General features: G+C 46.2%; 2 protein-coding genes and 1 long non-coding RNA gene across 7 annotated transcripts in view; all 3 read left to right on the top strand.

The window, feature by feature from the left end:
* The window catches only part of RSRC1 (arginine and serine rich coiled-coil 1), a 99,602-nt gene extending 94,807 nt beyond the window's left edge, over positions 1–4,795 (top strand). Inside the window, exons 9-11 of the mRNA XM_072933525.1 lie at positions 924–1,030; positions 1,874–2,020; positions 2,777–4,795. Of these exons, the coding sequence (XP_072789626.1) occupies positions 924–1,030; positions 1,874–2,020; positions 2,777–2,869 (347 nt within the window). The 3' untranslated portion in view covers positions 2,870–4,795. The remainder of the gene's footprint in view (positions 1–923; positions 1,031–1,873; positions 2,021–2,776) is intronic.
* Positions 4,796–5,882: 1,087 nt separating this feature from the next.
* On the top strand, positions 5,883–9,870 carry LOC140684730 (uncharacterized). 2 transcript variants are annotated; one of them, XR_012057439.1, is made up of 3 exons: positions 5,904–8,874; positions 9,457–9,517; positions 9,653–9,870. It is a non-coding gene; the product is annotated as an uncharacterized lncRNA (long non-coding RNA). The 2 variants fall into 2 exon arrangements; XR_012057438.1 differs by having other exon boundaries at positions 5,883–8,874; positions 9,457–9,870.
* A 2,667-nt stretch (positions 9,871–12,537) lies between these two features.
* Positions 12,538–25,981, top strand: MLF1 (myeloid leukemia factor 1). 4 transcript variants are annotated; one of them, XM_030280861.4, is made up of 8 exons: positions 12,538–12,689; positions 17,158–17,332; positions 20,396–20,440; positions 21,249–21,338; positions 21,644–21,772; positions 23,210–23,369; positions 23,633–23,765; positions 23,913–25,981. In XM_030280861.4, the coding sequence occupies exons 1-8, from the start codon at positions 12,643–12,645 to the stop codon at positions 24,013–24,015; spliced, it is 882 nt and encodes a 293-aa protein (XP_030136721.4). In that variant the 5' UTR covers positions 12,538–12,642; the 3' UTR covers positions 24,016–25,981. The 4 variants fall into 4 exon arrangements, with proteins under 4 accessions (XP_030136721.4, XP_030136724.4, XP_041573947.2 ...); XM_041718013.2 differs by lacking the exon at positions 12,538–12,689 and adding an exon at positions 13,340–13,465; XM_041718012.2 differs by lacking the exon at positions 12,538–12,689 and adding an exon at positions 16,069–16,246.
* Positions 25,982–26,215: the final 234 nt, after the last annotated feature.

The following is a 26,215-nucleotide window of genomic DNA, read 5'->3' as shown; positions in this document are numbered from 1 at the left end:
TTGTGCAGGATCTGGGTGGGATCCTGGAGCTGTCTGGGATTTTGTGAAACTGGAGCTGAGCTGTGGATTGGAAATCTCCTTTTCCTGTCTTTCTGTGTCTGGCTTTAATCAGGACCCTTTATTTACCCTCAGACCAGGTGTATCCAAAGCCCCAGTGAATTCTGATTCCCTCTCCTTTGATTTATCCCAAAAACCCTTGGGAATCTGTTCTAAAGGAGGAGGTTTCAGCACCAAGGCAGCAGGACTTGCAAACACGAGTTTAAATGTAGGAAATCGTTTTTTTCCTTCTAAATCCCTCCAAAAAATAGGTTTAAAGTTGTATTTATGGACTTAAAGTGTAGTGCAGCTCCTGTCAACTTAAAATTATGGGATGGTTTGGTTTGGAATGACCTTAAATCCCATTCAGGGACAGGGCAGGGACACCTTCCACTGTCCCATCTGCTCCAACCCCAGTGTCCAGCCTGGCCTTGGGCACTGCCAGGGATCCAGGGGCAGCCACAGCTGCTCTGGGAATCCCAGCCCAGCCAGGAATTCCCAGTTCCCAATCTCCCACCCAGCCCTGCCCTCTGGCACTGGGAGCCATTCCCTGGGTCCTGTGTCCATCCCTTGTCCCCAGTCCCTCTGCAGCTCTCCTGGAGCCCCTGGCAGGTCTCTGAGCTCTCCCTGGATCCTTTTCTTCCTCAGTTATCCCACAAATCCTTAGGTCAGCATTTGGAATGTTCCCATCCTCACTGGTGTTATTTTTACTCAGATATTCCCTTGTAAGAGAAGATTTTGGGCTGCACTGCACGAGCAGTTCTTCCTGGTGTGTCCCAAAATCTCCTTCAGGCATGGCTGGGACAGGGCCTGGATCCCAAGATTTCACCAATCCCATAAATCCCATAAATCCCATAAATCCCATAAATCCTTCCTTCCCTGTGCAGACCAAGCCACCCTCCTGGACCAAGTGAAGCGAGTGAAGGAAATCGAAGCCATCGAAAGCGACGCCTTCATCCCACAGACCTTCAGGTCCAGCAAAGAAGTCAAAAAGGTACATTTGCCTTCCAAAAGGGACATTTTTCCTTCCAAAAGGGACATTTTCATTCCAAAAGGGACATTCTCAGTCCCTTTCTTGCTGCATTATCCTCTCAGAGCCAGGAGGAAGCTGCACTATTGAAGGATTTTCCACCTATGAAGGAGCATCAATGTTGAGAACCTTAAGTCCACCTGAAGTCCCACCAAGGAGTCCTTGATGGTCTCAGGGTGGGTTCAGGGGATTTAAATGTGGCAGAATTTAAGGAAATCGCCTGGTTTGAAGAGTTTTTGTTTAGGAAAAGCAGAAGAATTGAAATCCCAAAGTAATCACATTTACTTTGTAATTAAAGTGGAGATGATTTTAATGCTGCTTATTTAAAGCCAGACTTTAAGTCTGTATTTATTCCCTAAAAAGAAGCAGCTTGGTTTTCAATCAGCTTTCCAGAAACCCAACAGGAGACATCCAGATCCCAGAATTTACTTTAATTTTGGCCCCCAGGTGTTGTAGGGAACTGGTTGGGGATATGTTCATTTTCCCACCTTGCAGTGAGTGTTTGGAATTATCCCTGGCTGTTTCCCCAGGAATGTGCAATTTGCCTTTGTAGAAATCTCCAAGAATCTGATGCAGCTTCTTCAGGAAGTGATCCAAAATCCCAGGGGTGCAGTTTTTCCAGCTCTCTCCCTACACCTTTTTTTGGTCACCTCATGTCCTTCTCCAGTGTGTCCCGCTGAGGATGCTGAGAAGTCTTTCCCTGAGGATCCTTTCAGGGAATACAGCCAAGTGCTGAGTTAAAATACTGCCACAGCTGGGAATTTTGGGATAAAACACTCAAATTTTGTGTGTTTGTTTCTTTTTCAGTCAGCAGAACCTGCTGAACTCCAGCAGGAGCCTGTCAATGTGGGAGCAGGAGCCACTGAGGCAGCTGCTGCTGAGAAAGAGCCTCCAGCTGCCAACATTCCCACTGCCATCAAGTACCAGGATGACAATTCCTTAGCTCATCCAAATGTGAGTGCTTATCCCATCTTTTTAGCCCAAATTGATCCCACCTTCAGCTTTAGAGCAGCCCCTGGAATGAGAGCAGGGCTGTGTGACCTCAGCCTTGTGTGCAGCTCCTCACACAATCCCTGCTCTGGCAAAAAGAGATCCCACTCCTCCCACCACCCAGCAGAGCAGTCCCACTGGACGTTCAGCTGGTGGTTTGGAACTATAAGTGAATTATATAATAAAATATAATTCATGTATCACTGGGGAATTTAAGATAGATAAAAATTCAGGACAAATTGGTTTCTATAGTTGGAAACCTGGAGGGAAACTCAGAACTTGCCCATTTTGCCAACTTGCAAAGTAGAGACAGACTTCAGCTAATTTTAAATCATTGAGCCTAAACTTGAGCAAATCTCTTTGAGAGAGCTTTAGAGGGAAATAAAAGGGTTTTTTTTAAGAACTAGCAAGTTAAAAATGACTTGCAGTGAAGAAATCAGTGTGGGTTCTGTAGAATGGACACAGAACAGAGACCAGGACATGTCAATGATGAATTGCATTGGAGCTTTGCTTTTCCAATGATCAGGATCCTTAAGACCCCTCCCAAGCCAAACTATTGAGGATTCCCTGAAAAGTCTCTGCTTTCACTGATGTTTTTGGCTCACCTTTGTCTCTAACCCCCCTGAGCTTTTCCTGTGGGCACTGAGGCAGTCGTGGCTGCTCCAGGGGATGGTCACAAACCTGGAGCTGCTGATTGTGCCAACTTCTCTCCCGTGCCAGCTGTTCATGGAGAAGGCAGAGGCTGAGGAGAAGTGGTTCCAGAGGCTGGTGGCTCTGCGCCAGGAGCGGCTGATGGGAAGCCCCGTGGCCTGACAGCTCCCAGGACATCCCAGGCCACTTCCACACGGAGCTCCTACACTCAGCTGTGCTTTGTGTCTCTCAGAGGAGATTTGGATGAGCTGGGCAGGCAGGGAGGGTTTCAGTGGATAACCAGGAATGGCCTGCCCTGCTCCACCTGGGTGACCAGGAGTGTTCTTTCCTGGTTCCCCTGGATAACCAGGAATGTTCTCTTCTGTTCCAAATGGATAATCAGGAGTGTTCTATTCTAGTTCCTCTGAATAACCAGGAATGTTCTCTCCTGGTTCACCTGAATAACCAGGATGTTCTGTCCTACTCCAGCTGGATAACTAGGAGTGTTCTTTCCTGGTTCCCCTGGATAACCAGGAATGTTCTCTCCTGAATAACCAGGAGTGTTCTCTCCTGGTTCCCCTGAATAACCAGGATGTTCTGTTCTGCTTCACCTGAATCACCAGGAATGTTCTCTTCTGTTCCACATGGATATTCAGGAGTGTTCTATTCTAGTTCCTCTGAATAACCAGGAATGTTCTCTCCTGAATAACCAGGAATGTTCTTTCGTGGTTTCCCTGGATAACTAGGAATGTTCTCTCCTGAATAACCAGGAGTGTTCTCTTCTGGTTCTCCTGAATAACCAGGAATGTTCTTTCCTGGTTCCCCTGAATAACCAGGAGTGTTCTTTCCTGGTTCCCCTGAATAACCAGGAATGTTCTCTCCTGGTTCTCCTGGATAACCAGGAATGTTCTCTCCTGGTTCCCCTGAATAACCAGGAATGTTCTCTCCTGAATCACCAGGAATGTTCTCTCCTGGTTCTCCTGGATAACCAGGAATGTTCTCTTCTGGTTCTCCTGAATAACCAGGAATGTTCTCTCCTGGTTCCCTCCAAGCTCAGTGCTGGAGATGGGCAGGGCAGCACAGCCAGGGCCATTTCCTTTTTTTGGAGGGAATTTCTCAGGTAAAGAACACCTGGCAGCCCATGAAATATCATTTTATCCCTCCCAGTGCAGAAAATTGTATAGAGGCAGGTGGGAGTTGGGAGATAAAGTGGGAACTGAGGCTCAGGGCTGGGGCAGTGAGGGATGGGTGGAACCATCCCTGTTCTCCCTTCCTCCTGTGGAATCCTGGACATGTGGGCAGCTCCTGGCTGGGGGAATCCTCCCCTGGATGTGTTCATCCATCTGCTCCCACTGCCTCACTCTGGGAGGGAAATGCTCCACGTTTCCTTCAGCATCTGCCACTGCTGCAACTCCAAATGGGCAATTTCATCAACCTCATCATTTCTGTAATTACCAAATTATGGAATTAGCACACAGCTGCTTCTGGGCAGAGGCTGTTCCCAGCCCCTGGAGCTCCCTTGGGCCAGGTGGGACTTTCAAATAATCAAAGTTTAGTGTGAACATGAATTTAGCCTGGATAAACTTCCACAAAAATCTTCCCATCATCCATCTAAGTGCAGGAAATCAACCAAATCAAATAAATAAAAGTATTTCTCCAGCAAGGCTGGGAGGAAATTGTCACATCAGGAGAGGAGAAAACTGAGCCCCAGCTGTGGATGTGCTCCTGGAGCTGCCCTGCATCAGCATTCCCTTGGGAAGCTGCTTTTTGGGATGATTTCTCCTGCTTCTCAGACCTGTGCTGATACAGAATGGAGGCTCACTCTGCAAATGGACTTTGCTTGGTTTGATTTTTTATTTTAGATCCCAGATATAAAAGGAAAATGTATTGAATTTGCATTCTGACACATTTTTACTTCCTTTATGAAGTGTTAGTTTCATTTTATCCTGCATCAAAATATTCCAAGAGCTTGTCTGCAGGAAAAAGTGGGAAAATATTTGCTTCCCTTGTTTCATTTCAGCATTTTCAAATGGTAAAATTTGTCATTGCTGCATTTTCTCATCACCTTTTATGTTTCTTTCATAGAAAATAAAAACTGTTTGATGTCTATGGAAGGTCCAGGTGTAAATTCCTCTTTTCATGCATTGTCTTGGATAATTTTGGTGCTTTTATTGGATGTGAAATGATTCTTTTTATTTGCAGCCCTGTAGAATATTAGAAAACTTTACAATATGTTGTAGATAGATATAAAGTAGAGTTTGTTTATTTATTGTTTATTAATCAACATCTAAATTTGCTGGAGGAGAGTTGAGAGCAAGAGCTGGTAAGAAAATGGAAATAATATTTAGATAATTTAGATAAAATAAAAATCAATAGACTAAAAGATATCTAAAAATAGATAAAACTAAAATCAGTATATTGAAAAATAGATAAACTAAAATAAATAAATTAAATAAATAAATTAAATTAATTTAAATTAATAAATTTTAAAACATTTAGATAACATTTAGATAATTTAAATAACATTTAGAAAATTTGGCTGAATGGAAAATGTACTGAAATATTCCAAACACCACTGGAAACACGGAGCAAATCAGGATAAAGTTGATTTTTATAGTTGCAGCAGCAGCTCATTGATCAGGATGTCCATGAATTTCTCAGGACTGTGCACTTTTCATGGAATAATACCTTGGGGACTGCCTGAAAAGGGATTTTTCTGGTTTCTTTCCCTGGAACATCCATGGGGGTGCTGGTGCTGGGGAAGAAGGAGGTGCCAGGCTGGAGTTTGTGCCAGCCCAGGGCTGGATTGGCTCAAACAATCCTCACCAGAACCCAACCAAGCATTTAGGACTCTTTCCTACAGAAAGTTCATTTTTTTCCTGGTATTTCTCACTTTGCTCCTGGTGAAAGGGAGCAGATTCCTGAACAGCAAAGGGACAGAAGCAGCTGGGTCAGTTTTCTCTGTAAAACTCAGGATTTTCCCTGTAAAATTCAGGATTTCAGGTGTGAAACTCAGGATTTCAGGTGTGAAACTCAGGATTTTGGCTGTAAAACTAAGGATTTTGGCTGTAAAACTCAGTATTTTCCCTGCAAAACTCAGGATTTTCTCTGTAAAACTCAGGATTTTGGCTGCAAAACTCAGTATTTTCCCTGTAAAACTGAGGATTTTCTCTGTAAAACTCAATATTTTGGCTGTGAAACTCAGGATTTTGACTGCAAAACCCAGTATTTTCCCTGTAAAACTCAGGATTTTCCCTGTAAAACTCAGGATTTTGACTGCAAAACTCAGGATTTTCCCTGTAAAAGTCAGGATTTTCCCTGTAAAACTCAGTATTTTCACTGCAAAACTCAGTATTTTCCTAATTCCCTATCACCCTAATTCCCAGCAGGAATGCTCCCTGCTCCTCATCCCTCTGCAGCTCTGTTGGGTGTGGGGCTGGTTTGAAGTGGGGATCTTTGTTATTGGTGCAATATTTTAGGAGATGTTGCTGCTGTGGCAGAAAAGCCCCTGGGCAGGAGATCACTGACTGTGCTCCTGCTGCTGCAGTCACTCCAGAGGGAGCACCAGGCCCTGTCCCAGGCTCTGTCCCAGGCTCTGTCCCAGCTGGAACCCAAACCCAGCCCTGGGGACGGGGACACTTGGCCATTTGTCAGCTCACAAGGAGGGAGTTATTTTTAGTGGGGATCCTTGAACTCCAGAAGCCTCAGTGAGGAGGGATCAGCTTAAACCTGGGGCTGGGGAGACTCCTCAGCTTGACAGTGACAGAAAACCTGACCCCACAATTAACCAGGATTGCAAACACTCCCCCTGTTAGTCTGGGCTGCTTTGTGTTCCCAGTTTGGATGCAGAGCAGTGGCTGGGCTGGGAATGGCTCCGTGACCCTGAGTCCCTCTGGAAGTGCCACACAGAGGACTCCTGGTGGCTCCTCTTGCTGGAAGGGAGGAGGAGATGGAGCCTGGGGGGAGGAGGATGCTCAGTGCTTCCAGCCCAGCTCCCACCTTCAGCTGCTCTGCTCCCAAAAAAGTTCTGGAGCTGTTGGAGAGAGGCCAGAACGGAGCTGGAGCCAGGCTGGGAGAGCTGGGGGGGTTCACCTGGAGAGGAGCAGCTCCAGGGAGAGCTCAGAGCCCTGCCAGGACCTGGAGGGGCTCCAGGGAGAGCTCAGAGCCCTGCCAGGACCTGGAGGGGCTCCAGGAGAGCTGGAGAGGGGCTGGGGACAAGGATGGAGGGACAGGACACAGGGGATGGCTCCCACTGCCATTGATTAGGAGATTGGGAATTGGGAATTCCTGACTGGGATGGGATCCCAGAGCAGCTGTGGCTGCCCCTGCATCCCTGGCAGTGCCCAAGGCCAGGTTGGACACTGGGCTTGGCACACCTGGGACAGTGGGAGGTGTCCCTGCCATGGCTGGGGTGGGAATTAAATGAACTTTAATTCCTTCCCACCCAAAGCATTCTCTAAATCTGTACGAGTGAATTTAACAGTATTTTGTTTTAAATTGTTGTGTTATTTCAAACCTTGTACAAATTCCTGAACTGGGCAGCTGGGAGCTGAAGAGATATTTAACTCAAATGTTAATTTCCATGTTCTTACACATCTCCCTCCAGTCCTTGCTTTTATCTAACATTTACCAACAATTTATCACCAGCTGCCTTGGCAGAAGCTGATGGACTGAAATCAGCTCTGGAACAGCACAGGCCTCTCCCTCTAAAAATACACTGCAACCTCTGGAAACTGCAGAGCAGCTCTGAGCCCACCTCAGTGAGGGCTCCTCAATCCTGCCAATCCCTGGGAAATGGAGCAGGAGCTGCTGGGGATGGAGCCCTGGGGGTCTGAGCCCTCTCAGGTTTCCTTCATGGTCCCCAGGTGCTCCCATTTCTCCCAGAATAGTTGGAAAACTCCTATTTTTACTAAGTCTGCTGTTTCTCACTAGCTGGGTAAGCACAGCTAAATGTTTGGAAGTTTGGGATTGCACAAAATATAATTAAGAAGTAATTGTGTAATAAAAGCTGGTTTTTTTTTTTTTTTTCTCAAGTGAGCAGTGAAACCTCTCCTGGCTGATTAGAAGTGACAATTTATCCTTGCCCTCCCTGTGAAATCAGCCAGAACCTGAGCTGGTAACTCGATGTTGTGATAACTTGTACACTCAGTTTGTCCAGGACTAATTGGAACATGGAATTAATGAGATCTGCTGAGGTAGCAGGAGGAATTTTTAGCTGCAGCCACAACCAGCCTGAGGCAGGAGAGCCCTTTGGAACAAACACAGCGTGGCCTCAACTGGGCACAGGCTTGAAACAGGGACTGAAAGTGCCTTCACCTGGTGCCAGCCCCAGGAAAACTTGGATTTGGATCCCTCTGGAAAAGGGCTCCTGGAAGCCCCAAATAAATCAAGCAGCTCCTGCTGCCCAGGTGAGATTTTTTATCTGTTCTGGATTTTTGTCTGATTTTCCAGCTTGAGGCCGTGGTTTTTCCCTCTCCTCCCCTGAGGTGCTGCTGAAGGAAGCACCAAAATCCAGGTGGTTTTTCCCTCTCCTCCCCCACTGCTGGAGCTGAGGCTGGAGCAGGAGTTTTCCCCTCCCTTGCAGTGGCACAGAGAAGTTGCCAGGATTTCAGGAATAATTCTGACAATCCCACAGAAGCACCTTCAGTGGGTATTTTTGGTGACTTGAGAGAGCTGCAGCTCTGGATCAGAATTCCCTGTGCTTCCAAAGGCTTTGTCCATCACCAGTGAGTGCCCACGATGGCAACAGAGCAAATTTGAGCAAATCTTGGTTTGGATCACACCCTGGAGCCAGGGATGGAGCTCCCAGTGCAGCCAGCTCCTGGCCATGGTGTTGGGAAAGAATATTTCTGTGCCTCAGTTTTTACTCTGCTAAACAAAACCAAGAGGAGAAGATAAAGGTCACAAAATTAGGGCTGATTAAAAGAAATTCTGGTTCACAGGGTGGAAAATGAAGGTCAGGGATTCATTAAAGCCCAAACCTCAGGAACTCTCTGCTGGATCATTGCTGTGGAGATGATTTGAAAAGCAACATCCCAGAAATTCTCAAAAAACCCAAAGCTTCTCCTGGCTCTCTTGGGCATGAGTGGGGATGCCAGAGATGTGCCAGGCCCTGGGCTGTGTCACAGCCAGCTCTTGGGGACATCCTGGAGAGGACACCAAGGACACCAGCCTGGCAATCCCTGCAGGTATTTTTACTCAGACTGGTGTTTAACATTGGTATTTGTACCAATTCTCAGCCTCCTCAAAGAAAACACACCAAAAAAAAATCCAATTTTCCCCAAATCCAGTTTTCCCACTTGGCTGAGACCTTATGGACAGGGAAATCTCAGAGTGCCCCTGACACAGCCAAGGGTCCCTCCTGCTCTCAGGGGGCATCTGCTGCCCTGCCAGCACTGTTAATTAGCTCATCCCTAATTGACAATCTCAGTTTGGGGGGTGGAGGGGGCCGGGCTGCAGTGAGCTATAAAAGGAAGGTCATGAGCAGCCTGCACGAGCTGCTGACAGCTCTATTTATAGCCCAGCCCAAACCCAAAATGTGTTTCTTCCCCTTTTTTGGTGCTGCAAGTTCAGGGTTAGGAGTTCCTCCTGCAGCCTCTAAGTGACTCCTTTTATCAGCTGCAGACACACAAGGGCAGGTTTTTTGGGATATTTCCTAATTTTGCACAAAGAGAGGACACGGGGAGGTTTTCTGTCACAGGTTCTTGGGTGGGAAATTGAAAAAATTGGAATAATAGTAAAAGACATTGATTTTTTTTTTTTTTCTATAGAAAGGAGGAGTTGTCTTTCCCTGGCTTGCATCTTCTATAAAATAGGGTTCAGCTTATCCAGGTAAGGCTGACAGAATAGTCCTGAACAGGTATTTTATATTTCATCAGAACAAAACCACCTCTGCTCAACACCTGGCTCGGATTGCTCCATTGCCCTCGTTAGGGTAATTAATTTCCAACTTTTAAACTTTGTCAGACCCATCTGAGCATCTTCAGAGGAGACTCACAGGATTGAGATTGGATTTCAACAGAAAAGTCTGCTGATAATGAGCTAAGGAGCATTAATTCTTCCTTTCCTCTTGGTTTCTTCTTTCTGTGTACAAACCAGGTATTTCTTTTGAAATTTGCTGTTTCAATTCCATCTGTATTTCTGTTTTAATGAAGGGAAACTTATAATTTAGTTCTAATAATTAATTAATTTCAGTCTGTGTCCAGCCTCAGGAAGGGCTCTGGCTCCAGCTCTCCCAGCCCAGTTTGGCACTTTTCCCATTCAAACACAAGTGCAAGAATGCAATTTTCACCTCCAAGTGTTAAAACATCATCCCTGCTGCTTCAAAATAATCCTTTGGATTATTAGAGGAATTAGAGTGGATGATTTCCCAGCAAGGCAGAAATATTCCTGGCTTTCAGCAGGTGTTTCCCACAGATTTTAGTGCATTTTATATAAAAAGTTGATCACAATCAGAATCTTCTTCAGCATCACCAGAACTGATTTTTACTCTGGAGGGAACAGAAAACACAAACCCAGATTGGTGGGGAAAAACCTTTCAGCATGAGGAGTTGAGAGGAACTCAGGGGTTGGAAGGAAATGTTTGGGGCAGGAACAAGGGAATTACAAATACCAACAAAACATCAATATTTTTGTTCTGGCTGAATGTGCTCAAGAAAGCTCTGAAGTCTGGAGCAGATTTAAATAGTCCTATCACCCAAATGAATAAGAATTAAGAAGGTAAATTAATTCCTAAGGGAAATCACTGTAGATCTCATTAGCTCAGGAACAAGATACCTTAAAACTTTTAATTAAAGATAATATTTACTGCAAATGAATAAGAGTTGGCAGGTTTCAGCAGAAAGCGTAATCTCATTTATGCAAAGTTTTCTTCTCTGAAGGCAGAAATCATTAATCTCAGTGGAGATGCCCTCCAGGCTGGCAGAGCAGCAGCACGAGGAGTTCCTCATGAACTCTTTTCATCTGCACAGAGGAGCTGCAGCGGCCCCAGAGCGGGGCAAGGGCTGAGCAATGAAAGAGATCCCTGTGCAAACACGGCCCTGGCAGCAGCATCCCATCCTGAGCTCCTGCCAAAGCTGGGAAAGGAGCAACAACTGCAGCCTCATCCCCAGATCCTGCCTGGGATCCAGGAAAAATGGGAATTATCAATCCTTCATCCCCCAGATCCTGCCTGGGATCCAGGAAAATGGGAATTAACAATCCTTCATCCCCCAGATCCTGCCTGGGATCCAGGAAAATGGGAATTAACAACCCCCCTCATCCCCAGATCCTGCCTGGGATCCAGGAAAAATGGGGATTAACAACTCCTCATCCCCCAGATCCTACAAGGAAAAATGGGGAATGAACAACCCCTCATCCCCCAGATCCTGCACAGGAAAAATGGGGAATGAACAGCCCCTCATCCCCCAGATCCTGCCTGGGATCCAGGAAAAATGGGAATTAACAATCCTTCATCCCCCAGATCCTGCCTGGGATCCAGGAAAATGGGGATGAACAACCCATCATCCCTCAGATCCTGCACAGGAAAAATGGGAATGAACAATCCTTCATCCCCCAGATCCTGCCCAGGATCCAGGAAAAATGGGGATTAACAATCCTTCATCCCCCAGATCCTGCATAGGAAAAATGGGAATGAACAACCCCTCATCCCTGAAATCCTGCACAGGATCCAGGAAAAATGGGAATTAATAACCCCTGCAGCCTCATCCCTGGGTTCCACACAGGATCCAGTAAAAAATGGGAATTAACAACCCCTCATCCCCCAGATCCTGCAAGGAAAAATGGGGAATTAACAACCCCTCATCCCCCAGATCCTGCCTGGGATCCAGGAAAATGGGGAATGAACAATCCTTCATCCCCCAGATCCTGCACAGGATCCAGGATCATTTATTAATTACTTGTCAATATTTTGATTAACAGAGGTGCTGTGGTCGGTTTTAGGGCAGCCATTCCAGCTTGGAATGTTCACTTGTCACAAACGAGCCAGGTGGATTTCCTGTGACACAATTCCTGCATCAAACACAAAATTCTGCAAATTCTCCTGCTCCTGGAACTTTCATCTTCTCATGATTAATGATTAATGGTGGGAAAGATCTCCCAAATCTGTGCTTTTACTGAAAATTCCCTTTGACAACAATTCCAAAGGTTTGCTGGGGGGTGGGGGGGGTTCCCTTTATCTGCTTCTTCTGCTAAACCCGAAACTCCTTTTAAGCCCAAAATCAGGGGAGGGCAGAGCCAAGGGGCTGTCACAGAGCCTTGGGAAGGGGAAGTGCCCTGGAGCAGCCGGAGCATCCCTACAACAGCTGCATCCCTGCAACAGCTGCATCCCTGTCCCTGCTGCATCCCTGCAACAGCTGCATCCCTGCAACAGCTGCATCCCTGCAACTGCTGCATCCCTGCAACTGCTGCATCCCTGCAACAGCTGCATCCCAGCCTCTCGCTGCTTTCCCACGTCTCGCCAGCTCCCAGCCGCCGGGAGGAGGCCGCAGCTTTATTTTACTGCCATCTACCGGGAAAAAAAATGAATTTTTTACCTCAAATCGCAGCCCCGCGGAGGCCGGGCCTGTCCCCGCCTCGCACTGCCCAGGACCGGGGCGCAGAGCGGGGCTGCGGGAGGGGCGGTGAGGCCGCGATTCCCGCATTAATTCCCGCACTAATTCCCGCATTATTCCCGAATTGATCCCCAATTATTCCCGAATTAATTATTCCCGAATTCCCGGAGCTCTCGTGGGTCTCTCCTGGAGCGGCGGCCTCGCGGTCGCCATGGCAACGGCGGCGCGCGGCGGAGCCCCGCCCACCTCGGCGCGCTGGCCAATGGGAGCGGCCTGGGCGGCGCGCCGGCCAATGGGAGCGGCCGGGGCGGCGCGCCGGCCAATGGGAGCGGCCGGGGCGGCGCGCGGCGCGGTGAGGAGGGGCCGCGCGGGGCCGGGGCCGCGCAGAGCGCAGCGGCCGCCGCCATGTTCGGGGGGCTCGGGAGGTGCTTCGAGGACGATCCTTTCTTCAGGTGAGGGGCGGGCGGCTGAGGCGGAGCGGCCGGGACGGGGCTGAGGCGGTGGTGGGCTCCCACGGGCCGGTCCGGGGCTGTAAAGCGCCGGCTGGGGTGGGTGTGTGGGACAGACAGTCGGCTGAGGCAGCGGCGGGGGTCGGTGGTGATTGAAAAGAGCGGGGCAGGTCCCGGGATCGGGGCGGGTTAAAGGGATCGGTGCAGGAGGAAAGAGCGGGGTTCGGTGCCGATTAAAGGGATCGGGGCGGGTGGAAGGATCGGGGTCGGTGCAGGTTAAAGGGGTTGGAACTGGTGTCAGGACCAGGGCGGGTTAAAGGGATCGGGGCAGGTGGAAGGACCGGGACCGGTGCGGGTTCCAGGGGTCAGTGCAGGTTAAAGGGATCCGTGCGGGTTAAAGGGGTTGGTGCAGGTGTCAGGACCAGGGCGGCTTAAAGGGATCGGGGTAGGTGGAAGGACCGGGACCCGTGTGGTTAAAGGGGTCGGTGCTGATGGAATTGACCCGGGTGGTTAAAGGGGTCGTTGCGGGTTCCGGGCCCGGTGCCGCTGTCGGTCGGGGCCGTTTCCCCGCCCGTGTGCCCCACCCGAGCCCCCCTAAGGCCGTTGCAGGGGTTAAACGTCCTCAGCGAGGTTCAGTGGCGGAGACTTGAGTTTGCCTCCCCTCTCAGCAGGGAAAGGGTTTAATCCACGTTTCGTACAGAGGAGCCCTTCACCTCTTTGGCTGGAGATTCTGGACTTTGCTCCTCAGGTTCTGAGCAGCGCAGCTGATCGGGATTTATGTGCGTGTTTAACTCATCACTTACCCGCAGGCTGTCTGAGCCCTCTCAATGCCAGCCCTGCTTGGAACACCAGGTGTCCTTCAGTTAAAACTTTGCATGTCAGAGCACTGATGGCAAATTGTCTCCTTGTGCTCATTTCCCGAGGGACAGTGGTGCTTTTTCCCAGCAGGTTGGGTTTTGTTCTTACTCCTGTGAGGCACAGGTTGTCCAGAGCGGCTGTGGCTGCCACATCTCTGGAATTGTTTGAGGTTGGACGGGGCTTGGAGCAGCCTGGGGTGGTGGAACAGGACCATCTTTAAGGTCCTTTCCAACCCAAACCATTCTGTGATTCTGTTTCCCTACCATGAGCATAGTGGTGGTTCCTGTCTCTGTATTCAAGTCTGAGCCCAGTTTATTCCCTGTAGGAATCTTCTTTTGCCCCTGGAATTTCAGTGTAAGGAGTGAGTGATGCAAATGCTTCTCTCCTCAGCCAGAGCTGCTGAATTACCTGCTCTGGCCCCATTTCATGTCTTTGGTCAGAAACTGTGATTTGAAGTGGATGAAAATGGGATCAGAGCATGCTGAGGAGCCTCGATGATGATTTTAAATATTTGAAAAATCTCTCAGGAATTTAATTAGCAGCCAAGATAAGGGGTGGGTGAGGAAGGGAACAGCAGGCCCTGTGATGTGGTTTGTTGTCTGCATCTCCTGGTTACTGGGGGCTCTGGCTGAGGCTGCTTAAAGGAGAATCTCCTGCTGAGCTGCTGCACGTTCCAGGAGAATTCCCAAAGCTGTGCCCATCAGTTAGCACACTTGGTTTCTAGGAATATTCCTGCCGTTATAAGAACTTACGAGTTCTGTGCAGGAAACTTCACTATGCAGATCCACTGCATGAAATTCAATTAATAATAGAAGTTAGGTCTTGTTTGAAATAACATTTGCTTATTTGTTAATGTATTCCTTGTTATTGTAGCCACTGGTGCAGGGAAAAAGGGATTGCAGGAGGTGGAGGCAGGGAGTGTGTGTGAAAGATGAGCTGGAAATTGAGACTCATTTTCTCAGCACTGTCCTGTCAGGCTGCTTTGCATACAGTGAAGGAAATGAGCTGATTACCTCAGATAAGATTAGCTTCCAAAATAGAGTCATAATGGGCTCCAGCTGCCTCATAAGGAGAGAGTTTGGTGCTGAACTGGAAATAGTGCTGGGCTGGAGCAGCTGTCCCAGGGAAGCAGCAGTCACTCACCCACCCAAAGGTGCTGGGCTCAATCCCTGAAGCCCTGCCCAGGTGCAGAGCTGTGTTTGCCCTGCCAACTGCTCACTCTGCATTTAATTCCCTTGAGTTTGTTGTGCCAGGTCTTCTCTCCAGAGGGAATCTGCAGCCTTACGTAACTTCCCGAGCAGGGAAAACAAATCTAGTATTTCACACATCTAATACAAAGTACAGTTTACAAAAGTAATAGATGGGATTTATTGTTCTAGGACTGTTTTTTTCATGCACTGAAGTAAGCAATAACATTATACTTGAATGTTTAATGTCAGGTTAATACATATTAGACAAAATTCTGTTACTGCAGAGTGCTGAAGAATAAATGTATAAATTGTTTGTCTCCATCCAGAATTTAATTTAAAAAATAATTTAGTGTTCAACACGTGAAGGGCACAGATTTGGTGTGCAAAGCCCTCACTTTCGCCTCATCATTTCTATACTATAACAAAAATCACATCCTTCTCATCAAAAGTATTTCCCCCCAAATAAAGGTCATGTTTAAAGTCAGTAATGGTTAAATTAGAGTGTCCTACACCTGCTGCCATCACATAAAATCTGTCTTGGAGCAAGGATCCGAAAACCCTGCAGGTCCCCTGCGGAGGCTGTGCCTTGTCCAGTACATCCCTGTTTGTCAGGGTGAGCTCCTCCTCTTGGCATTCTGGCTTGAATTTCAGTCACTGGAACCATCAAGGTTTAATTCCGTGGGAACTTTGCCTTCCACATGGATTTTCTGTTCCCTTTCCATTGGTTTTACCCTATTCCAGATCATACCAAAATTGGGGTGTTTCTTTTGAGCTTGACAGCATCAATTCTTTCTATTAATGACTCCCTAAAATCGGGAATTGGGAGCCTTTCCTTCTGTTCCTAAGGCTGCCATTCCTCAGTTTGTGTCTGATTTCCCTGTCTCTGGTACTAAGGAGCTCTTTGTGTGTGATAACCAAACCTCTCTGAGGTTTGGGATCTGCTGGAATCGTGCACATCCCGAGGTGGTGCCCGTGTGATTCCCTGCCCTTGGCTCATGGCAGCGCTTTTTCCATCTGTTCTTCATCCTGGGCTGGCTGAGCTCCTTATCACCCCAGGGAAATCTCTTCTGGGATGAATTTAGGTATAGCTTAAAGGGATATTTTTATGTTAAAAAATCTTATTTCAAAATGAATCCAACCTCGTGTTTGCATTTTTCACTTGAAAGTGAAAAAAAAACATTAAGCATGAATTTGGCACAAGATCAAAGCAGCCACGTGATGTGGGAACAGTTTTTTGTGGGGCTGGAGATAAGGGGTGAGGAGCAGCAAAGCTGGGCAGGAGATAACTGGGCAGGAAAAGTCAGGAGCAGCCTGGAGCTTTTCCTCCTGAGATATCCCAGGAAAGGCTGTGCGACTGGAAGGGTGTGGGGAGTGCCAGCAATTGAGGGGAAGGAGGATGAGGTGTATTAAACCTAAATAAACATACCTGGGAAGTGACTGTTCACAGTCATAAAGTGGTTTTCAGTGGGGTAGCAAAGAGGAAGATGAGATGGAAGGAGGAAATGAAGCAGGGTAATTTGTGTGGGAAGTGTTCATTTGGTGTGGGAAGTGTTCATTTGGTGTGGGAAGTGCTCATTTTGTGTGGGAAGTTCCTTTGCAGCCTGGCCCTCGGGCAGCAGCACTGCTCATACCCTGCACTTCTGAAAAATTCCTGCTTTGCTCCTCTTGTGGCCTTAATTAGGAATATCAGGGCATGTCCAGCTTGGAGAGTTAAGGGAGTTGAGCAATGTTTTCCTTGCAAGCCAAGCTTTGGGAATAGCAGTGGAGTTCTGTACTAGTGGAAGAGGGGGAAAAGAAGAGGGAAACAAAAAGCCAGTGAGAATCTCCTTCCTAAGCACAGGAGAGGGAAGGGACAGGTGCAGCAGTGGGTGACTACAGGAGATGGAGCTGGCCTGAGTTTAGAGGATAATGAGTATTTTTAGGCATGTGGGACAGAGAGAAGGAAAAGGAGGATGGGAACTGCCAGCAGGATAAATTTGAGGGATGAGGGGGGATCCAGTGGGACACGAGGAGTTCAGTGAGTAGGACTGTGCTAAGCTTTGGAAGATTAAGGGGGAAAACTTAAAAGGAATTATTTGAATGTCAGGTGTTGGAGGTGGAAATAGTGAGAAATAAAATATGGGTCAGTTTATGGTTCTGGCAGGTATTAAACACAGGCTGGAGTGAAAGGTGTAGCCAAGGATGGCTGCTTTGGAGAAGATGAGGAAAGAGAAAAAGGCACACTCAGGAGTGCAGCTGAGAGAAAACAGATCTCAAAAACCCAACCTGAGATGGGAAGGGAAGAGAAAATCAAAGTTATTGGGAATGGGAGATTGTCCAGTTGGGTCCTATTAAAGTAAAAATTTTGGATAAAAACCCCTACGGAATATGAAAAAACAGAGTTTGTCCATCAGCTGGAGTAACGCATCCCTCTCTGGGTGCAGGGATCCCTACGCTGCCCACCATGAGCACATGAGGCAGATGATGAGGAGCTTCTCCGAACCTTTTGGGCGGGATCCGTTCCTGAGCCTCCCGGAGGGAGGGGAGAGACCGGCGGAGAGGAGAGCGGGCGGCGGAGCGCAGCGGGACTCGCAGGTGGCCACGAGGGGCACCCGCAGGGTAAGTGGCCCTGGGGCTGCTCCTGGAGCAGGCAGGGGCTGGGAGCAGCCTGGCTCTGCTCCGGAGCCGCCTTCAGCTCTTCCTCCAGGGCTTCCTCTTCTGCTTCCTTGTGTTCTACTCCTGCCAAGATGAGGGGCCTTCACACATTGCTTGAAGGGCTGCAAGGGGAACATTTCCTACAGGTGTAACACAGAGATGTTCAGAGATGTGTCATACAGGTCAAGGGAAGAAAGAGGGCTAAACCTATTTTTAATTAAATTTAAGACTACATGGCATAAGTGAAGCAGAAGCCTCATGTATCCCTTAAGGAGATCTGACCACATTCAGTAAGTCCTGATATTAAATAATGGTACCTGTTGCTGTCGAGGCAGGACGGGAATGAGAAGACTCTGATTCAGAAGGCTGCTGAGAGTAAAACTCCCATTTATTCAAAATACACTGCTCTTTTATACAGAGCTTCGCAAAGGTTAAATTCATTGGTCCTAAAGTGAAAACAATCTACAACATTGGTTCAGAGTGCTTGACACACAGTGAGAGAACTTAACTATAAACAGTGTGAGAACAAGAGAGATAAAGAATTATTTACATTCTTTCCCAGCTCTTTCCCAGGCTTTTGCCTGGCTAGAAACTCTCAATTTCTTTCTTTGACTGAATCTGAGACCTACAGGTACCAAATCTGCAATTATATTGAAACCAGTAAATTCAGTTCAGGGGAAGGAGTATACTTTATTTAAGTAGACTTGGTGGGTTTTTTTGTACATGTAAGTAAGAAAAAGACAAAATTCTTGTTGAAAAGCTCTTTGGATTATGCTGTCATGGCACATTCCTTATCTCTGCTAAACATTTGTCAGGGTTTTACTGATCATTGAACAGACAACGTTTAATGAACAAACTGATCACTTATCCAGTGCTGGCTTTCGTAAATATAATACATTAAATGTTTCTGGTAGAGAAAAGCACTTTACTCTCTTAGAGGACAGTGTCCCACGTTCTCTGCACATGTATTTCCTTTTTATATTAACTTGACTTAAAAAGGTGCCTGGATGTGGCTGCACTATCCCTGGAAGTGTTCAAGGCCAGGTTCTTTCCAGGTCCCTTCCAGCCCATGATATATTTGTGCCTTCCCTGTGCACTTCAGTCCCTTGTGTGCAGCTATTTCAGTTTGATTTCCACAAGCCTGGGTTTCACCACCTCAGGAATATCCATCCATGGATTTTAAACTCTGTTTCAGCTTTGCAGCTGGGAATCAAATAAACACTTCGTGTTCTGAATTTGGGCTGATTGTTAATATTCTCTCAGATACAAACCTGTAAGAATTAAAGCTCAGGGAAATTGGTGTGAAATTCAGTATTTCTATGTGATACCAAGCGAAACCGATGGTCTGTGTTTAACTGAAGTGTTTTTTCAGCTCTGGGCAGGCAGGACCATCATATCTAACCCTTATCTAGAGCTGTATTTATAGAGGAGAACCGTTGGGAGCTGGTTCCTTTCCCTGCAGATACTCAGCAGCTCCCTCCCTGTTGCTTTCATGTTTCCCCCTGGATTTGCAGAGACGGTTGAGAAAAGGCAGGTGACAGGGGCTGGTGGCCAGGGCTGGAACAGAGCCTGTCACCTGCAGCTCCAGAGGGGAACTGGCACATTCCTGCCCCTGCTCATCCAGTTCCTGGCAAATATAGAAACTACATCTCATTAGGGCATCAGTTTCCCTCTGCTGATCCCTGGGCCTTGCATCAGTGGTGCCTAAAGCCAGATCAGAGCTTTTCCTTTAGAGAAGGAACCTCTAAAGCTCAGGGGTTGTGTCCCTGTTCTGCAGAGGGACAAATGTGAGGCCCAAACCTTTTATCTGCAGCAGAAGTTACAGGTACAGGAGCTCTGTGGCAAAAGAATTCCAGCTGCCAAACCCTTCCCAGGATCTTCTGATGTTCCTGCTGTTCCACTGAAGAGCTGTCAGATGTCACACCAGACTCAGCACTGATTGCTTTGCCTTGTCATCTCCAACTGCTGCTCCACCAAGGACTGAAACCTTTAGAATTACATTTTTATGTAGGAAAAGGTGGAGCTTTGCTACCGTGTCAAAATACACTTCATTCACATTACTGACACTGATTAGTGGTGTTGCAGTTCTGTGTTTAATTAAATTGCAGCAGGCCTAAAACTGCTTTAAAAGGAACCAAAATAGTTGGGACAGCTCAGTGAGTGCCACAGTAGGATTCAAATTTAAAACTGCTTTTCCTTTCTCCAGTAGGTTTGTAGTTCAGTTTTTAGGGAAGGAGGAACAAGTTAAAACATATTAAGAGATGACGTTAATTGGATTTTTTGGGATATCTGATGATGCTGTATACCAGGCAAATGTTTAACAGATTTTAGTGGCTTTATAGTGTTACAAAATAGAGTTTATAAGCTTTGTATGCCTAATAACTCTTACTGGTGAGGACTTGATATTGAGAGGAAAAATATATATTGTTATTTAAATCTCTGCCTAATATGTCCTGACAGAAATCTGAAGAGTTCCTAAAGCTAGTCCATAATTGGAGAATTCCTTCCTTTTCCATTAAAGTTCCTTCCAAGGGCTTGATCCTCTGGCACTCCCTGTGTCTGCAGGCCTTATCTGACTCTGCAGTCTGGGTTTCCTGGAAACACCCCAGAGTTTCCCAGGATCTCACTGCCCTGCCTTGCTGGAATCCTTAATATCCGTGGGATGATTTGTTGATTTGTTGATTTTAATCAGCTTTCAGCGCTGCCTGACTGGAATGGAGCATTGCAGGGTGGGGCCTGAAGTGTGAAATCAGCACAAAGGTTTTTGTGGGGCTCAAATGTTTGCCAACCTCTAAGTGCTTTTCACACACTCTTATCAATATTTATTAGATGTGTTGGCAGTTAGCACTTTCTAATATCATCAGTATAAATATATTATTTCCACATACTCGGGGATTAATTAATAAATTATCAAGGCCATCCTGAGTGATTTGGTTAGATGGGAAATGTTTCATGTAATCTGCTGCATATAAAAGCAGTTTCTGCTGTTCCTTATAATAATTTGAGATGTTGCTCCTTTTTTTCCAGGCCACCAGCTTCTCCCTCATGCCCTTTGCAGGTTTTGGGAGAGGGGTTAGTATCCCTGGAGCAGGTCCTGTGTAAGCTGTGTGTAACCAAAGCATGGCAGAGGCTGAGCTCTGTGCTTGCATCCTGCTTTTGGTGCTGTTTGCAGTTTGGGAATAAGAAAATCCAGGGAAAAATCCTTCCTGGGGCATTAACCTCTGGATGTGGATTGGATAATCCCTGTGGAAACTGCAGATTTGAGTGCTGCTGGAGAATGCTCCTGTGGGGGTGGCACAAACCCACTGCTGCCAGGAGGGCAGAGCAGCCCCTGGAGATGGGATTGGAATATCCTGGGAAATATCCATCATCTCTCCATAGCTCTTGCCCAGAGGATTCCAATTTCTTGTACTCAGAAAATAAGTTGAAGATTTTCTGTCCTTTAATTTTACTTCATTTTGGGCTTAAATGCAGCTTTAAGTTTGCAACACTGAAATACATAACTCTGGAAATGAATTTATTGAAATTTAAACCCTGAAGGGTCATACAGGACTTTCAGAGCAGAAGCTGGTGAGGTTTATGAACACATTTCTGAAATAATTGGATATTTGAATATCCAAGGAACATTTTTGTTACATAAATTCATTTGGTGGCCAGTTTGACATCTGAGTGACAAATCTTCCACTTTCATCTTCCCGATATTTCCATCTTAATCCAGCTCCCTCAATTGCCTTTTGAAAAGATGCATTTTGGCTTGTTTGTGTGTGAAGTGCAGTCTGAAAAGCTTTTCGAGTTAAAAATGCATGTGAAAACCAGCTCCAGGACTGGGAGAGTTGAGATTGTTTTAACTGGAGTCTTTTTTTTCTCCCCCTTTTTTTAGTGGGATGCGGATTTTGGGGATCCATTTTCTGCAATGGACAGGATGATGTCAAACATGAGGAACAGCATGCTGGAAATGCACAGGAAATTTGTGAGTTCTTTTGGAAATCATTCTGAAATTTATCGCACTGGAGAGTGCCAGTTATTTCACATATTCCTCAGAAAATCATGCCAAGAAAAATGGGACTAATCTCAAGGAGATAGTAAGAATTGAGGGATTTTTGCCCAGATTATATTGTGTTTATAATTCTTCTTTATTCTTTGAAGATAAGACTGAAGTTTTATGTGGTGCCAGGAGGGTTAATTTTGTGAAGGGATGTTTTCCATAGTAAAATAAGAATGAGTAAATGTTACCCAAGTTTTAACTTCCATTCCTGGGCCTGCCTTGCTCTGTAGGATGACCTGTCCATTGAGCCTGAGGGACACAGTTTCAGCTCCTCCTCCATGATGACCTATTCCAAAGTGGGGGATGAACCTCCCAAAGTTTTCCAAGCCTCGGCCCAGACCCGCACGGCTCCAGGAGGGGTGAGTGACGCTGGGATCCAGCACACAGGAGCTGCCACTGCCCAGGATTCAGGTGCAGCCACACCAAAGCAGTGTCTGCAGCTTCTTTTCCTGCAGACAGTGACTCCTGGAATCACAGAATCCTGGCATCACTGGGGTTGGGTTGAGTCAGTCCGTGCCTGATTCCCACCTTGTCACTGAGTGCCACCTCCAGCCCTTCCTTGGACACTTCCAGGGAGCCCCTTCCAATGTTCATTCACCCTTTCCATGGAGAAATTCCTCCCGATGTCCACCCAGACCCTCCCCTGGCCCAGCCTGAGCCATTCCCTCTCCTCCTGTCCCTGTTCCCTGGAGCAGAGCCCGACCCCGCCCGACTGCACAAAGAAAATTTAGGGATTGAGGAGAACACAGGGCTCTCAAACCCTGCTCTGTATTAAAGGTCTGATTTCCTCCCTGTAATTTTGTGCTTTAGGTACACCCCAAATAAATTATAGTCCCATACAAGGCTGGGAAAACTGAGCACAGAGCAGCAATTTTCCAATGCCCTTTGCTGTAAGGAATCCTTTTCCTGCCCACTTAAACTGCAGGGGAGGCATTGATTGATGCAAGCCCTGCCTTCAGAGCACCCCTTTGCCCAGACACTTACATAACCTTGAGCTGCAGCTCCCTTGCAGCTGTTGTGTCTAATCCTGCCGGGAACTGGGAATGGGAGCCATGAAAGCCTAGCCAGGATCCCCGAGGGCCGAGGGCAGGATTGGCTGGGAATGTGTCCCAGCTCCAGCACACCCTTATCACAAGGCTCCTAATAATAGCCCAGGACACTGATAAGGGCCAGCCTGCCTCCCCAGCCAGTCAACACCACAGCCCAGTAACTGGTTGTTCCTCACGCTGGGAATTTTGACATCGGGTGTTGCTCTTTCTCTTGCCAAGGAGAGTGTTGGAAACTTGGCTCTGTAGCATTTTTAAACTGAGGGGTTTTTCCCCAGTAATTAATACTTAATTAAAAATCTTGAGGTGTTTCATCTTCCTCTCTGGTGGCTGAAGGAAAATAGGCTTGATTTGTGTTTTGTTGGTGGGTTTGCAGCCAACACAGGAAATGAGAGAATTGGAAAAGCCTGGAAAACCTGACTTTTATAAAGGAAAGATGTAAAACTACTGGGGGAGGAATTAACCCTTTGCATGGGCTGGAGTAACAGGACAAGGGGGAATGGCTTCCCACTGCAGAGAGCAGGGTTGGATGGGATATTGGAAGGGAATTCTTCCAGGGAAGCTGTGGCTGCCCCTGGATCCCTTGAAGTGCCCAAGGCCAGGCTGGACACTGGGAGGTGTTCCTGCCATGGCAGGGGTGGCACTGGGCAAGCTTTAAGTCCTTCCAACCCAAACCATGCTGGGATTCTGTGAACTCTTTTACCTCATTTTTAGTTGGAAGGACACTCAGTTCCCTTTTTTTAAAAACAGGTTAAGGAAACAAGAAAAGCACTGAAGGATTCTGAAAGTGGCCTGGAGAAAATATCCGTTGGTCACCACATCCAGGATCGGGCTCATGTCATCAAAAAATCCAAGAACTCCAAGACTGGGGATGAGGAGATTAATCAAGAATTCTTCAACCTGGATGAATGTAGGTGTTTTTAGGCAGCTATTGGGCTTTACACTGTTTCACACTCTGAATTGGAAGTTCCAGCTTGAGATAGCTTAAAAGGCACTTTTAGACTGAAAGTCTCCAAATCCAAATTCTCTTTCACAGATCCCCAAAAATAGTTGCAGGCCATGTGGAGAATTGTAGACTACCAAGTTAAAAATCACTACCCAAACCCCCTAATACTCATTCAATGATTTTTCCTCTCTTTAATAACATTTCAAATAAATGTATCTGTTTTCCAGCTGAGGCCGACACCTTTAATGAGGAGTGGCAGAAGGAGATCATGAAGTTCAGGCCTTGCCGAAGCAGAGAAGCTGTGCAAGCTTCAAGATCCAGAAGTGGCCATTACAACCAGAGGGAAGGTGGAGCAAGAAGGTAAAAATAGTTCCCTGCTATCCTACAGGATAAGGAAATTGCAGCAGCAGAAGGAAAACCAGTTCTGGAGCAATGTTCCAAGGGTAACTGCAGGTTTTATTGCTCCTTTCTTCATGGAGGTTGTGACCATTGTTGTTCTTTTTCCAGAGAGAAGCTACTTGGAGCTCCAGGATCCAGAGTGCCCAGGGATTCCTTGGAGGCTCTGAGTGTGAAAGGAACACCCGTCCCCCTGAAGGGCTCCAGGAAATAACTGTCCCCCCTCCCTGGGGATGGAGCTTCCCTGGAGCAGATGATGGTGCTCAGTGCTCGTGTCCATAAAAATACACCTGGATTTGTGACCAATCTCTGCTCTGTGTTGTGCCTTTGCTCCTCCTGCTTCTCAGTGAATCCAAACCCAGCAACTTTCTGCCTAAAAGCACTTTATGGAACATCTCTAATCCTGGTGAAACCAGCTTGGATTTGCAGAGCTGTTCTGCTCTGGCTGCACCAGTCTCAGGCTTTACTAAGCCTGGTACTGCAGCTCCTCCTTCCCACTCTGAGTTGCACAGAAAGCAAATTTCCTTTCATTTGGATTGCTGAAATAATTACTGATTTTCTAGGTTAATTAACAGAACTTGAATACACTGGAAAGCACTATTATCTATACCTTTAAAATCATATTATAAATTGTTACAGAATTTCCTTTATTTTGGGTTGCTGAAATAATTACTGATTTTCTAGGTTAATTAACAGAACTTGAATACACTGGAAAGCACTATTATCTATACCTTTAAAATCATATTATAAATTGTAACAGAATTTCCTTTATTTTGGGTTGCTGAAATAATTACTGATTTTCTAGGTTAATTAACAGAACTTGAATACACTGGAAAGCACTATTATCTATACCTTTAAAATCATATTATAAATTGTTACAGAACCCCCACACTCACCTTGGTGTAACATAAAATGAGAGGAAATACTCAAATATGACAAGACTTTACATTTATCAGAGTTTTTATGTTAATAAGCTGTGCTTGCACCTCATTTCCTGTGCCTGAACTGTCAACTTTGTATTCCTGATCCTTTGTTTGTTTTCTGTGGAGTTAGCCCATCATTTTCCATTTTGAGGATTATTGTCTGTAGTATTTAATTACTTTAATTATCCTGTAGTAATAACAGTGTCCTGAGATCAGCTGCAACTAGGAGTTACTCATAGGAAAAGTACGTGGAGAAATGAGTTTAACTGGAATGATTTCACCATTTCTTATGTTCTAAAGAGTCCTGGATACAGGAATCCCTCTCCTTTCTATGTTCTTTTTGTTTTACTGAGGGTAGAATTACCCTAAATCTACATTTGAATAGGAGTTCAGAAGAGCCAGCAGTGTCTGAGAGCAGGAAAATCCTGGGATTCCAGGTATTCAGTCCCTGTACTGCTCTACCACACAGAATTACCCCTGTGGTGTAGCACAAAGAATTTCTGTGAATTGAAGATAACATTAAATAATATAAATTAATAACACTAAAGCATTACATAAATTCAAGGCTCCATTATAATGTAGCCTTTAAAAGTACTATTTGTATGATAAAATAGGGTTTAGTAAGTTAAGAGTAATATTTGTTTGGCCAAAAAGCCTCTAAATCTTACTTAATCTTCCTGCAGTTTCCTCAGATTATTTAATTTTAATTAATTAATGTTTATTAATGTGCAAACCTAATCAGCAGCACTTCTGTTGAGCTCTGAAAAGGGAAGGACAATTATTTGCTTATGGTCTCTTCCTGAATTAAGAGAGGTATCAGTGGCAATAAATTGATGTGATCAATATTCATGGCAATAATTAAACCATTTAATGAGCAGTAGGGGTCAGGGGGGGTTTGGACACCCCTTAAAGTCCGAGCTCAACCCAGGGGCTCATTTTCCATCCACTGGAGACAACATGGATTCTGCAGTTGGCTAATTTATGGGATAATGTTCTCAGTAATTAACAGCAGCAATGTTTTCTGTGTTGGAATTTGAGCAGGAATCTTGGAGAGTTGCTGCTGTTAAATCCTGATAACTCAGATTTTTTTTTTGTGAAATAAAACAAGCCCTGGGTTTGAAATGACAGTGGGAAGAGGTGAATATTCCCTCCAGATCCCCTTTGCTACACCAAGACTGTTCTCCAATGTGAGGCACAAGTTGTGCTCTGTAAAAGCATCTGAAACTGCAATTCTTTAATAAAGTTATTTATTATTTATGGGGTTTGTTGGTTTATTCTGCACTGCAGAGGGACTTGTGCATTATTTAGTTTGGGCTGCTTTGAAACGATTCAGAGAAGGAAACCTGGGCTCTGGGAGGTGGAATGCGATGAGATTTAAGCAGAACCACTCCGGGATCCTCTGGAAATCCTCAGCTTCCAGAGGCGAGCATGCATTTTCCACAAAAAATAAAGTTTGATGGAACCAGAGATGGAGAGGGCCTCAGAAACTCT

The sequence above is a fragment of the Taeniopygia guttata genome, chromosome 9 (genome assembly GCF_048771995.1).
Source record: "Taeniopygia guttata chromosome 9, bTaeGut7.mat, whole genome shotgun sequence".
NCBI classification, from domain to species: Eukaryota; Metazoa; Chordata; class Aves; order Passeriformes; family Estrildidae; genus Taeniopygia; species Taeniopygia guttata.
Note: the sequence above shows the minus strand (reverse complement) of the source record. Positions and strands in the feature narration are given on the sequence as shown.